The 13,155-nt window shown below is 40.6% G+C and overlaps 1 protein-coding gene across 1 annotated transcript in view; it reads left to right on the top strand.

Moving 5' to 3' along the window:
* EPHA3 (EPH receptor A3) overlaps positions 1-11,427 on the top strand; it is a 219,133-nt gene extending 207,706 nt beyond the window's left edge. Inside the window, exons 16-17 of the mRNA XM_061342566.1 lie at positions 5,741-5,896; positions 7,667-11,427. Of these exons, the coding sequence (XP_061198550.1) occupies positions 5,741-5,896; positions 7,667-7,772 (262 nt within the window). The 3' untranslated portion in view covers positions 7,773-11,427. The remainder of the gene's footprint in view (positions 1-5,740; positions 5,897-7,666) is intronic.
* The last annotated feature ends 1,728 nt before the right edge of the window (positions 11,428-13,155 follow it).

Raw genomic sequence — 13,155 nt, 5'->3', positions numbered from 1 at the left:
TCTAAAAGAATTCAAGTAATGTAAGCTTACAACACCAGTTCTCTTTTCTTAAGTCTGTGAAACATTAAATAGTGAATTTATGGAGGAGGGGGGAAACTTAAGTACGAATCACAAAGTAAAATGGAAGATTAAATTATATTCCTTGGTGTCTAATCATAGTTTGGGTTGGGTGAGGAATCCAGGGCTTAAACTGCGGAGGTTTTTCAGGGACTTGAGCTAGTTAGCATGCTAGAGGCTGAAAAGCCCTATTTTCACCTGACTTTCCCAGCAGTCATTAATACCACGCCTGAGGCAGACACGAATTGGCCATTGTGCCTTCAAAGTTCCAAGTCGCTGGGGCTCACTGTTAACCGAGCCAGTAAAACATCTATTTGCAGTTTCACACCTCTAATTTGACTCGGGTGGTGAAACTCAGACGAGAATTCGCAGCAGACCGAGTTGGGTACTGTATAATTTCAATAGTAACATCAGCGGGTGGCCCAATCGTGAGCGTTTGCTGCTCACTGTGATTTCGGGAAGGGGGGGGGTGGGGGGGTGGGGGGGGTTTGTTCTGCTGTTCTCAGCTCGATGTGCCGGGTTTACAATGTGAAGCCCTCGTTAGCGTTAATGGCAGGTCTGCACTGGAAACGCTGGAAAAGAAAGCGCACAGAGCCATTGCCTGATGCTGCGAACGCCGCTGCAAAAGTCTGTAGGAATTTACAACGCGGCCAAATGTGAGATGTAAGGGGCAAATCATATACACCAAAAGGTAGATGCAAGAGCCAGGAAAGCATTTTAAGAGCTCTCGGAGGCATTTTTCTCTCCCTCTTGTAAAGAGCCTGTAGGCTGTCCTAACAATAATGACTGATTGCTGTTAAGGGTCTGTCTCTGGGCCAGCTACACATCCCAGGAAATGGCCGTGTGATGTTACTTTTGTGGCTTAAAAACGCAGCTTAAGCTGTATTATGAGAGAAAGAAAAGCATTTCAGCAGCGTGCTGGTCTTTTTTGTCTTCAGTGGTTTGGTGGTGGGAACAAGTAAATTGAGGAGCATGATATACCCACCCATATGATTTATTGCCTCACTGGGGCACTGAAAGGATATAAGCCCCCAGAAATGCATGTTCTGAGTGGCAGCTAAAGGAGTAAGGAAGGCAGAAGGACTGACCTATGTGGCAGTTGAGGTTTTATCTGTGCTTTATCCTAGAGCAAGCTGTGGTTAAGTTTTTTGCCAGCAGGCAACATGGAGCTAGAAAACAAGAAGTCCAGGATGATGTCTAGAGAGGTTTAATTCTTTGCAGAAGACCATCAGCCTCACCTGCATTCTTTTCCTTGTTGGTTATTTGTATTATCCCTCTGTTTCTCCAGCTCTCTTTTGACTTCAGAGAGTGGTCACGACCTTCTTATTCTGCGAGTGTGCATGCATCAGATATAGCCCCTTAGGGAAAGCAAATGTGTCACCCTAGGAGGTGAAATGTATTTTAGGACTAAGTTACAGATTTTGCTAAGAGTGCCTTAAAAATTAGCATGAAGAGGTGGAACTCCAAAGATTTATCTTTAAGGTCCAGGGATAATCAAGTAAACACAACGACTTTACTTCTCCTTGGCATGTCATTTATTTACTAGTCTCCTGTTGATACACATGTGTACTTACGATACTGCTTGCTGCAAAAGATAAAACTAAAGTTTGCTTTGCATGCCATGTGTTGGTTTTTGGTTTATTTTCCTCTTGAAATAGAAGATACCCTTCATGTTAGACCCAAATTCTGTGCTTTAGCTTGCCATGATCGTAAAGCACACAGGATTTGTGTTCAAACAAGGCCTGGCTCCCTCCTAGGGAGCAATTTCACTTTAGAAAATCAGGCTATAATTACCTAAAATTTGCCACAGGAAATTACTTTATGATTTTTAAATGCTTTCCCATTTAAAAGAAACTGATTGCAGAAGGGGAAGTCCTGATTTACAGACTTAAGGTTGGTTGTATTGTTTGGAGGAAGGGATGGAAAGAAGGAGGCTGCTGCAATAGGAGTCCAGGATCAGATGTACACAAGTCCTCAGTGTATCTGCAGAATGCTACCCCTCATGCAGAAGAAGTGGAAGGATATTTTCCTTTTATTTGCCTCGGTTCCTGGATTTTACAAGTTAATGTACCCGTTTCTTGCCAGGCAGCAGCCTACCAGAGATGAGATTTTCATGCTGTGTTGGGAATGGTTGTAATGACATTTTCTGTGTCTTTGTCATTACTAGATGGTGCAGCATAAGTTTCCCTGTGTTGTGACAAAAGGCTGTGCTAATGATAACAAACTATAGTTGTTCTCGCTACTGCAGATGACTCAAAGGTTAATTCCAACTGTTAACATAATGAGCACATCCAGAGAAAGCTTTCAGCAACGGGGTATTTTGTAACTGGTACCTTGCTGTTAAAATTGTCTCTCTAACCTGAGTCTTGCTGATTTTCAGTGCACCACATGTCAGTAAATAAAGTTCTGTAGTTAGACACACATTCAGGGTGAACAGGACAGAAAGTCTTTCCATGACTATCAAAAGACAACATGACAGGGTATATTGTTGTTGGTCAAAGCAACAAAGTAAAAAGAGTTCCAAAAGAAAAAAAGAGGGGAAAGAAGACAAGACAGAGGGAAATGTTCCATTTCACTTCCCCTGAGCAAACATGTAATTTCCATGATTTCTTTTTAATGACTCTCTTCTGAAGCTAGTAGGTACTGATTTATGAAAAGCTGTAAAAGATCAGGTGGAACCCTGCAGGACACCGTTTACAGCTGCGTGGATTGCAACCCATCTAATTTGTCTAGTAAAGTGTGAGCTCATGGCGCACATCACCCAGACCATAAATTTCATGTTCAGACCTTCTGTCTAGGGGCTGGGTCGAGGGGGGGAAAAACTGCCTATGTGTGCAGATGCTCTGAAAGCCCAGCTTTCCCTTGGTGCATGTGAGGAGACATCACAGACTCTTCGAAGTGAGACAAATTCCTGCTCATTGATAAACTGTCCAGATGTCCTCTCTGAGGAGGAAAGTAACTAATTTTTCTTTGGAATCCTACAAGGAGAAAAATGATACTTTACAGTGCTGGTTATTCTGAGGTCACTTGCATTAAAATTAGGTCATATTTTTTGTCTCGATGATGCTTTGATCCAAGTAATAAACATAAAAGCTCTTTTGGGCCATTCTAATTCCTAATCCTAGAGACCTGTTCTATTTCAACTTGTTTATACTTTTCTTTTTTTTTCATTAGTGATTCTTGAGTCAGGCCTTGCTTTATTGGATTTAAGTTAAAAAGACATACTAGGCTTGGAAAAGAAAAAGTCTCTATGCTTTATCACTAAGAGCACTTCATAAATACTCTTAATAAATGTCTTGGGATTCCAGATGCTATACCCAGACAACTATAAATAAAAAGCATTGGCTCATCTTGGAACAAACAGTAGTCCGGGAGATGCAGGCTGTACAGCTACTGAATAAGACTGTTTTGGACCTGATTATCAAACCTAAGCCTTTAACTGGAGAGTGTTTAAAGCTTTGTGTCACAAAGGTGCCTAAGATCTGGTTTTAAGATGAGAACAGTAACCCGGAGTGTGCTGCAGCTTCTGTTCTCAGCTCGGCCTTTGTGTCTCTGTGGCCACACTGTGCTTTCCCTTCTTTAGTGTTTTGGGGGCAGAGCAGGTTTCTAGTGTTACCTGTCTCTTTCCTTTCCATCTGCAGCTGCTCTCAGGATGCGAGGTCCATAGCTGATGCCAGTGATCATGGTCATTTGCAGCAGCTCCTTGTCATGGCTGGGGCTCTGGAGGGAAGGCAGTCAGGTGAAAAGTGTCCTATAAGGGATATTGCTGCTTGGAGACCTGGTGAACATTGATGGTAAATCTTCAGCAATGTTATGTCCATTTGTGGTTTGGAAGTTAAAATTTTGAAGCATTTTTAATTATGGTCCGCCATCGCAGAAGGGAAAAAGACATGAAAATACTTTTCTGAGCCTGAAAGAAGTCAACTGATTGATAACACTTGGTGAATCATCAGAAGGAGAAGGTGCTGTTTAATATGTAGCCAATACCAAAAGTTATTGTTTCACAAAGCTATATTGTTCTTTTCTTCAGAGGTAAAAGTCTTGGTGTAATTGATGTGGCATCTCCTGATTTCACTGAAAAGCATGTGTACTGCAAGGGTACAGTTGTACTATTGTAGTACTGCTACTAAGTACTATTATTGTGGTACTGCTACTAAGTACTATTGTTGTCATAGTTCTACTAAGGGTATTATTGCAGTGCCGCTGATCTCAAACTTAATAAAAACTTCTTTTGGGATTAAGAAGTTTTGCTTGGGTTTTCCAGGCTGCTTATGAGCTTAAATTTACCTGTATTTAACTACTCTGTTCTCTTTGGTGTCTTTACAATCTCTCCCCATTTCTTTTGTCCAGTGCTCAGAGATGGCTTGGGTTTGAGGTGAAGAGGGTGTTTTACAATCCAGATTACTTCGCCAGTACCAGCAGCTGTCAAGTACCCTTTGCAATGTGTAATCACTGCCTTTAGATGATGGTGTTAGTCTGACCACCTCTCATTTTCACTTCTTCCCAGTCACAAAAGTGACGTCAGATATATTCCGCTGTAGTAGTCAAACTCCTGTGCAAGTGTTGTTTCACTACAACCACAGGGAAAAAGAATTGTGGGGCAGAAAATAGACTGTAAAGATGCAGTGATAACTGCTTTGAATATCCTCTAGCTCAGTCTCCTGTGCTTATGAGTAGCACAATAACAGTAGCACAGCTAAGCACATGCTTAGCTTTAAGCCTGAGGTAGACACCTTAGACATTTCACTTAAAATGGAGCACGTATGTTTCTGACTGGGGGCTGAAAGCTGTCTAGTGTGGACCTATGTTTATCAGTGGAGGGAAAATTGCAGAAATAAGAGTTGATGTCTCTAATAACATCTGACTAGTTGAGGAAGTCATTATTGTACTAATTAGCACTAAGAGAGAAAGGCGACTAGAATCAGTAAGATCTCTTGTCAGGAGAAAGAAATTACTGATCATATTGCTATTAGGGGCTTCTCACACCTCTTAGAATAAGATAGGAAGTCAATGAGGAGGAACAGCTGAGAGCAGGTTCATCTATCTAAGAGCTGCATGTGTCCTCCAAGCTGTTTGCTTGGAAGACCTGTTTCAGGTAGGAAAAACCTCATGCCTGGAAATATATGTATCTGTCCATGTTCTGAAACACTAGCCCATAGAACTGGCTAGGCTTATCTGTAGTATTGTTAGATGGCTAAAATGATGTGTGTTAGAACCTGACTCTAGCAACTTCATAGGCAAGGCCTGGCATTTGCTTTTAGTCTTGATGCTCTCAAGTAGGAAGTTACAGTATGCTCTCAAGACCACAAAACCAAGCATATTCATAGCAGGCAGAGCTGAATTTCTGGATCAATGTGGGAACAGTCATTTTTTGCCATTTGCAATAAGGGAAGTTCTTCGCACATTAAATTGTAAGGTAGCAATACACTTCATGAATTGGTGATGCTTCAGTGACTTAAACATCGGCATAAGAAGCTGGCGCTCTGAAGTGGGGTGATTATGCCGTGTTCATCAGAGCTGCCAGCATAAGTACATGTGGTCACTTCAACAGCAGATAACTTCCACAGATGAATAGGAGAACCACGTCTACCCTGGAAGCTCCTGCCAGTGCTGTTTAGACACAAAATAAATCCATATGTATCTCTGCTCTCTAACTTTCCTTGCATTCCTTTCTTTATTTCAGGCCATCAAATCTTCTCCTGGACCAAAGTAACATTGACATTTCAGCCTTCCGCACGACGGGTGATTGGCTCAATGGTTTTCGGACAGGGCAGTGCAAAGACATTTTCACAGGTGTGGAATACAGTTCCTGTGATACAATAGCCAAGATTTCTACAGAGTAAGTTTGAATTGACTACAGCTCTTCTTCACTGGCGTGGCGGGCAGTACAAGTTTAGCCACAAGTACAGCAGTAGTGGTTGTATATGGAGCTTTTACTGGATATTCTTACGTTTGTTCCATTCTATTCCTACATTTAAAGAGACAAATATAAATTATTGTTGCAGTTGCAGTACACCTGCAGGAAACCTAGATGCTTTGGTGACTGTGTGAAGGACACGATCCCATAGCAGCCTTCCAGTATCTGAAGGGGGCCTATAGGGGTGCTGGGGAGGGACCCTTCATTAGGGACTGTAGTGACAGGACAAGGGGTAATGGGTTAAAACTTAAACAGGGGAAGTTTAGATTGGATATAAGGAGGAAATTCTTTCGTTAGGGTGGTGAGGCACTGGAATGGGTTGCCCAGGGAGGTTGTGAATGCTCCATCCCTGGCAGTGTTCAAGACCAGGTTGGATGAGGCCTTGGGTGACATGGTTTAGTGTGAGGTGTCCCTGCCCATGGCAGGGGGGTTGGAACTGGATGATCTTAAGGTCCTTTCCAACCCTAACTATTCTATGATTCTATAACTTTTTCTCACTGATGACAAGGAATTTCCCAGTTTCTTCTGCTACAGTAACACCGTGCATCCTCTGGTACATCAGCATCATTTTTTCTTTCACTCAGAGTTTCTCTGTTGATTTTTTTTATATTCAGCCTTTTATACGGGCTTTCCCTACAACTGACATGTGTGTCAGTCTTTCCTTTATTGCTCATCCCATATTCCATCAAACCAAGTGAGACAGAGCAAGCTCTTTGTAGCTGTTTTCCTCCTACATGCTAATAATTATTCAGAGACTGAACTCCCTCCTGCCTCCTGTTTTGACATTTAAACACGCTAAAGTTGGAAGTTTACAACTTGCAAGTTTATTCCATTTAAATGCAATCCGCCTTCGTCTTGGTGATAAGCAAGAGCAGGGTAGTGTTCTCCCTCCAACTGAAAAGACATCAAGTACAGTTATAAACCTAGTGCCAAAGGAAATCTTGATTCCCTGTTGGGCTAGCTGGGTGTACAACTATTTTTTAAGCAGCAGCTGTGGTACCTACAGTTAAACAGATCAATGCTGTTAATTATTGTATTATTGCAACTATAAAAAGCTTGATAATGTCTTTTTATAACACCCTTTGGGGACAGTGCAGGAATCCTCTAGGAATGCCCAGTTTCCTGTGAGCCCTTCACAAGTGTTAAACCACTTGTGTGTTGCAGAAGGAACAAAGGGATTGGGCAGCCTGGAGAAAGGAGAGGTGAAATACAGGGTAGATACTGGAATCTTTGCCATGCAGCTGTTAATCTCCAAGCTGATACCAGAGTTACGACAACGGTTCAGAGGGCTCAGCACATGATAGCGAGATGTCAGCACTGCTCAGGAAATGCCTAACAGGGATTGGAGATGTTAGAGAGGCTCAAGATTGCAGCTGGCCCAGAATTGAGCCTCTTGCCCCTAAATCCCAGTGCCTGTATCACTGTTTCATTGTCTTTCCTTCCAGGTAAGCAAACACGAAAAGGCTAGATGAGTTTTTACTCCTTTTTTTTTGCTGCCTCCTGCTGCTTTCATACAATGTCTGTCAGTATTTTCTGTACCAGAGCTTGTCTTTCAGCAATGCCACCATACCTGGAGGGCTCCTCCACTGCGGCAGTACAAGATGACCGAGTTGATTGCTGTTTGCTCGCATCAATGCTGGGAAACGCAAGAGACAGTATGCTGAAACTGATGCATCTTCCCTTTTTTTCCAGTGACATGAAGAAAGTTGGTGTTACAGTTGTGGGGCCTCAAAAGAAGATTGTGAGCAGTATCAAAGCTCTAGAAACTCACACAAAGAACAGCCCTGTTCCTGTGTAAGGTACCAAAATGATGTTGCTCAGGAGAGAAGAAAAGTTGCGTCACAGGTCAAAAGTGATGGCTGATAAACGGCAGAATTTAAAGGAGCTCTTTGCAACAGCTTTGGAAACCTAATGGTTGAAATTTCAAACCCACTAAGATACTCAAATGTTGAGTATAAATGCCTTAAAAATAGGAGCGAACTTGTTTTCTATCTGTTAATCCTAAAGGGTGGGTGCTCTTGACTGACTGTTAATGCAGATAGTAAATTTCAAAAGAAAAAGAAATATGTAAAAATCCTTCCAAGTAAAAACCAGTGATACTAAAACCTAGAGCCATTTGAATATTAAGTGACTGAATAACACGAGAAACCCATGGACATAAAAGCTGTGTATTTGATCTATACAGCAAACAAGAAGAAAGAAAGACTTGCAGTATTTTTATACAGAAGAGATCTGTAACAGGTATTTTATTTCTTTAAAAGCAAGGAAAATAGAGGACAATACCTCACAACCTGTCTGGCCATATTTACTATAATGTCATTGTAACATGCTATTTCCACTTCAGAAAGGAACACCGAAATAAAGTTTGTAGTGGCTTTGCATTAGTTGACAAAAGATTTTCGCCATTATGTTAGCTTCCCTAATTGTGTTCATTTAAATAGAACAAGTCTTAATTTTTAAAAGACTTATTTATTTCCTTTGGGGTTTTTTTCCATTATTGTTTATATTTATACTTAAATACCTTAACCTGGCTGTATTATTGCCAAGTGCCAAATGTTATCAGAAGTTCATTAGTTCAACCTGAGAAGTCGACTGAGGGTTAATTACTGGATTATTTTATACTCATAACATCATACATGAAGTACAGAAGGAAAGAAAGATGGGTCTTTTTTCCAGCTCTGACACTAGACAAAGCATCTGGACTTGTTGAAATTCCTCCCATTGACCATAAGGGTATTGTAACCCGGGCTTGGGTTTTGGCAGAGTTGTGTGCATATTGATCTCAAGATCAGTATTTGCCCTGGTCAAGCACACACATCTCATTTACTTCCCAAAGGCCTGCTTTCTTATCAGAATAAGGACCCCTGTTCTCAAATGGGAGATTTGTCTAGCAAACATAGAGAGTCAGGGTTGCATCCTGCATTAACTGAGGATGGTTTTTAAATTCACTGGGGAATGGTCCATTTCTGGCTTCTGTCTGGCAGGGCTCTGCTCCTGACACTGGGAACTGGGACATGTACTACCATGTGGGCAGCCACTTGTAGTTATGCTGAGATGGTGACTTGCATGAATAAGTAGCTTGTTTAAAAGGATGACAAGCTGTGAAATGGGACTTTGGTATGTAGTTATACCTGAGTCTGAGCTCAAAGACGTCTCTCCAGGCACTGCCACGCTGCAGGGGACTTGAGTTTTTGACACAGGTTCCCTAGGCACCTGTTCCTTGAAAGAAAACATAAAGGAGCCTGTCTTTAGGAGAGCATTCATATTTCCTAGTGGAAAAAGGAGCCTGAAAATTGGGATTTGAAAGCCCTCCCCCATCTTCAGCATCTTCCCAGTAGCAAACTCTTAAGCTGTTTCTCTGTAGTCCATCAGTCCCATTTCTGAGCAGATGCAACTCTTCACTTTGAAAATGAAGGGTTTAAATCAGTGTGAGACATTTCTTGTGCTACATAGAGGCAAGCTTCTTAATGCTCTAGATCTGATGCCACGCACCAGACATTAGGCTTTGGACACTAGTGGAAAGCACTCTGATTCTCAATTTGCCATGCTGGAATCTAGACTGGTTCTGATGTAACAGTGAGTCCCTAAAAGTCCAAGACTGCGTGGGATGCAGATGACTATATGGCACACCACTTTTCAATGTGCATGCAAAAGCAGGTAACCAGTTGTGGTTTTTTTCTTGTGTTGGTTTGGTTTTTTAACCTCCTTGTAGCATAGGGCATATAAGTAATGGAAGAATCAGTTCCTTGGATTATGTGTGGCTGAATTGATGTTTAAATTGATCTTCATGGGTCCAGGACTTAGAAAACGTAGAGACACAGCATTTACCCCACATTGCTAAATAGAAGCAGAGTTAGAAGCTTTTTTAATGAGTGCTGGCAGTGAGTATGCTGTAAAGGACTCATTTGAAACACACAGGATAATAATTAGTGATATTTTATGAAAGGAAAAGGAATGGGGTTTCTATTGCATCAAAATAAAAAATGAGAAGAGGAAGAAAATGAAAATAAAGCGCATAAGATGTGAAGAACATTTCTGCTTTATCTGCCACAGCCTATCGTGAAATGCAGCATGCTGAATAGAAAAGCTGTATTATCCATTGCGTAGCTTATTTGGAATCTTTCTTCTCCTCAGTTTGAGATTGCTCCAAATCAGACATTGTTAGTGAATTTAAGTCGCCAAAATCCATTTGCAGACATTGTCTGTGTGGGGACAGCTTTTTAGAACATGTTCCCCATGACCTTCAGCTTCATTCTGCTGCTGGAGACGGGGGACGAGAGGGCTGGGCTGGCGGGAAGACATCTGTGAAATGCGTCTGAAAACACAGAACCAGTTCTTAGAGGTTTAGATGACAAGTGAAAAACTACACCGACCACCCTCAATTTTCTCTTAGGATCATATCATGTTCCTTGCCCACTATTTCAGCATGCTCAGCATAAAAGATTAAATCTCACTGATGCTTGGGAGAAAAAGAAACTCAGTTTTGCTTTTCTTTGCTATTAGTAGTAGAGTTTGAAAATACATTTAGTTTTCTCTCCCTGTTGATTTGTACTGTAAGTGGCCTCTGTTGCAAACATCCTATACTCCCTGTCCCCATGTACATATGTATACATAGCAGTGTACAATTCCTCATTGTGGAGTAGAGATACTAGAATTCGTGTGGCCATCTTCCTGTACAGAACTTGCATCGGTTATCAACATCAAGCAAAATGCAACTGCTCACAAAATGACATGCCGCATTATTGGTTTTGTATCTTTAAATATAGTTTCCATTTTATTTATTTCTGTTAACATATCTAGTTTTGTGCTGTTATTTAGCATTCAATAAGTAATGTATAGATGTGATTTGATTGATAATATGTATTTACTTTAACTCGTATTTCAAAGCATTACTTACTCATTTAGATTATATATTGTGCAATTGTAGATGGCCTCTTACTAATGTAAAATGATTTGTAGTGGAAACATTTATATTTTTATAATAAACATAATGAAAGTATTTTTTACATACTGGAATACTGAGGTGATTGCTTGGAGGACAAAGTAAATTTATTTGATTAGAGAAGTGTGATAAAATTGTAATTAAATATGGATAAACTCTGAGTGTTAAAGCATGGGTCGGAGTGAAAGCTAGATCTTACCTATATTATCTATTAAGAGAAACAAGTAGTGCAGGTTTTATCTAGACAGACCACCATTTGTGCTAAACTGATTTACACCAGTCAAAGACTTTGCTTTCTCCGTGGATGTGGGAAAATACCATCTACTACAGCCTGCCTATGGGATATTGAAAAGCTGTCATTTATTTTAGTTATCAAGTACTTCCAAACTTTTGCTTTTTTTCCTCCCTTGCCAGTGGACCTCTTTTCATCTTATTACTATGTTGACTCCAGTAAAAGATGTACTTTTCAACAAAATAAAAGAAGCCCACCGCTTACTGTAATTTAACCCCATGAACATGTCTTGCCTCTGAGTATCTGTATTAGATAATATTTTGTTCCTGTTTTGTTATGTCCCTATCAAGTTGTTTCTGTATGCTTCACTGAAGTGCAGTGTCTGAAACTGCCAACATACAACTCAAGTTTGCATCTCAGGAATTATCTTCCTAGAAAAATAGGAGTGGATTGAATGTTTGCCAGTTACTTGAGGAGTAAAGTTACAGGATCTTTCTGTACCATAAATGATTTTGCATGCTTTTGTGTATTACTGTGCTTACTGGTGCAAAACAATGAATGATAATCCTGTCCTGGAGTCTGTAAGTAGATAAACTTTATGGCCATGAATGTAGCGTAGTTTTTCTTTGGGGAAATCACTGAAAAGAGCTGCCCAGAACTGGACTTAACTTTAAATGACAGCAGCTGGACTGAAATACACTTGTTCTTAGTAACACCACTATGCCTCATGCTGTGCTGCAGTGGGTACCTAGGATGTCATTTTAACTTCTAATGAGTGGGATGCTGCACTTGAATGACAGGGAAGCAGCTATGTTTGTCTAATCTGTGCAGCATGGAAACTATTCTCTTTGTGAGCAGTTGTGTTACACTGACTTGTGTCTGTCCCTTTAGCCTTAGTGGTACACTGCATTTGCTTTATATCCCAAAGGGCATGGTGGATAGTAATTCTTTTATAACTGTTGCATTTATTGTAAAATGGTAAAATACCATTTTACCAGTACAACTATATTCTACAGCCAGTTCTGGAATGGCAGTAGAATGCATCCACACAAAGCAAATGCCTTGCAGCCCTTGACCATGTCTCAACTCAAATGTGGAGGCATAAATTGCTGACAGTCTGTTTCACAAATGAAGATATGCCCTTTTTTTAGCAATGTCCAAGTGAGGTTTTCCCACTTTGCATTCTTTTTAAGGATGATGCCCAGACGTAGGAATCTATACCAGTAAAAGCCTAAGCAGTGCCAAGTGGAATCCGAAAATTACTTCTGCTGTCTCACATAACTCTTGTTAATTCAGACAAATACCCATACTATGGACTTCCCTTCATTTTCTGAGCCACTATAATTCCTCAGATCCTTTCCAAACCATCACTGCCTGGGCAGTAATTCTCCATTTGTGTGTGTGCACTCAGTTCCTTTGTTAGTCCTCAGTCTGCTTCCTTGTGTCTTTCTTAATGTATTTGTCTTTTCTGATTTAAAATTATTTATCCTGGAAATGTTTGTCTCAGCATGGATTCATTCACACATAGAAACATGCCCATGCTCATCAGCCAGGTTACTAATACAAGTGGTGACCAGCACGAAACATGAAGGACAGCCTTGTCTTGGCTTGCTTTCAGATGGCCAGAGAACCTCTGATAAATGAGTACTCAGTAAGCAGGATTTTTCAGCTCACTCTGCTTTCACATTACAATGATTTCATAATAGCCCATATTTCCCCTGTTAGCTCATAAGAATGTCATGTGGGACAGCACCAGAAGTCTTACTAAAGACAAGATAAATCACGTCTACTACTTTTTAGATTATCCTGTCACAGAAATAAATTAGACGAGTTTGACATGATTTGTTTATTCTTGACAAATCTTAGTTGGTTTCTTAAGACCTTGTAATCCTCCAGCTGCTTAGAAAACTATTGTGTGATGTATATACATATATATATCTATATATATATCTTTCTGGGTACTCGAGGTTAGCATACCTAGTCTGTAATTGCCTGGCTCTGCTTTTC

This window comes from Neopsephotus bourkii, unplaced genomic scaffold, assembly GCF_033783945.1.
Source record: "Neopsephotus bourkii isolate Nb327-2 ecotype Australia unplaced genomic scaffold, CSIRO-AGI_Nbou_v1 NB_1797, whole genome shotgun sequence".
Classification (NCBI taxonomy): domain Eukaryota; kingdom Metazoa; phylum Chordata; class Aves; order Psittaciformes; family Psittacidae; genus Neopsephotus; species Neopsephotus bourkii.
This window is presented reverse-complemented; position numbering and strand designations above follow the sequence as displayed.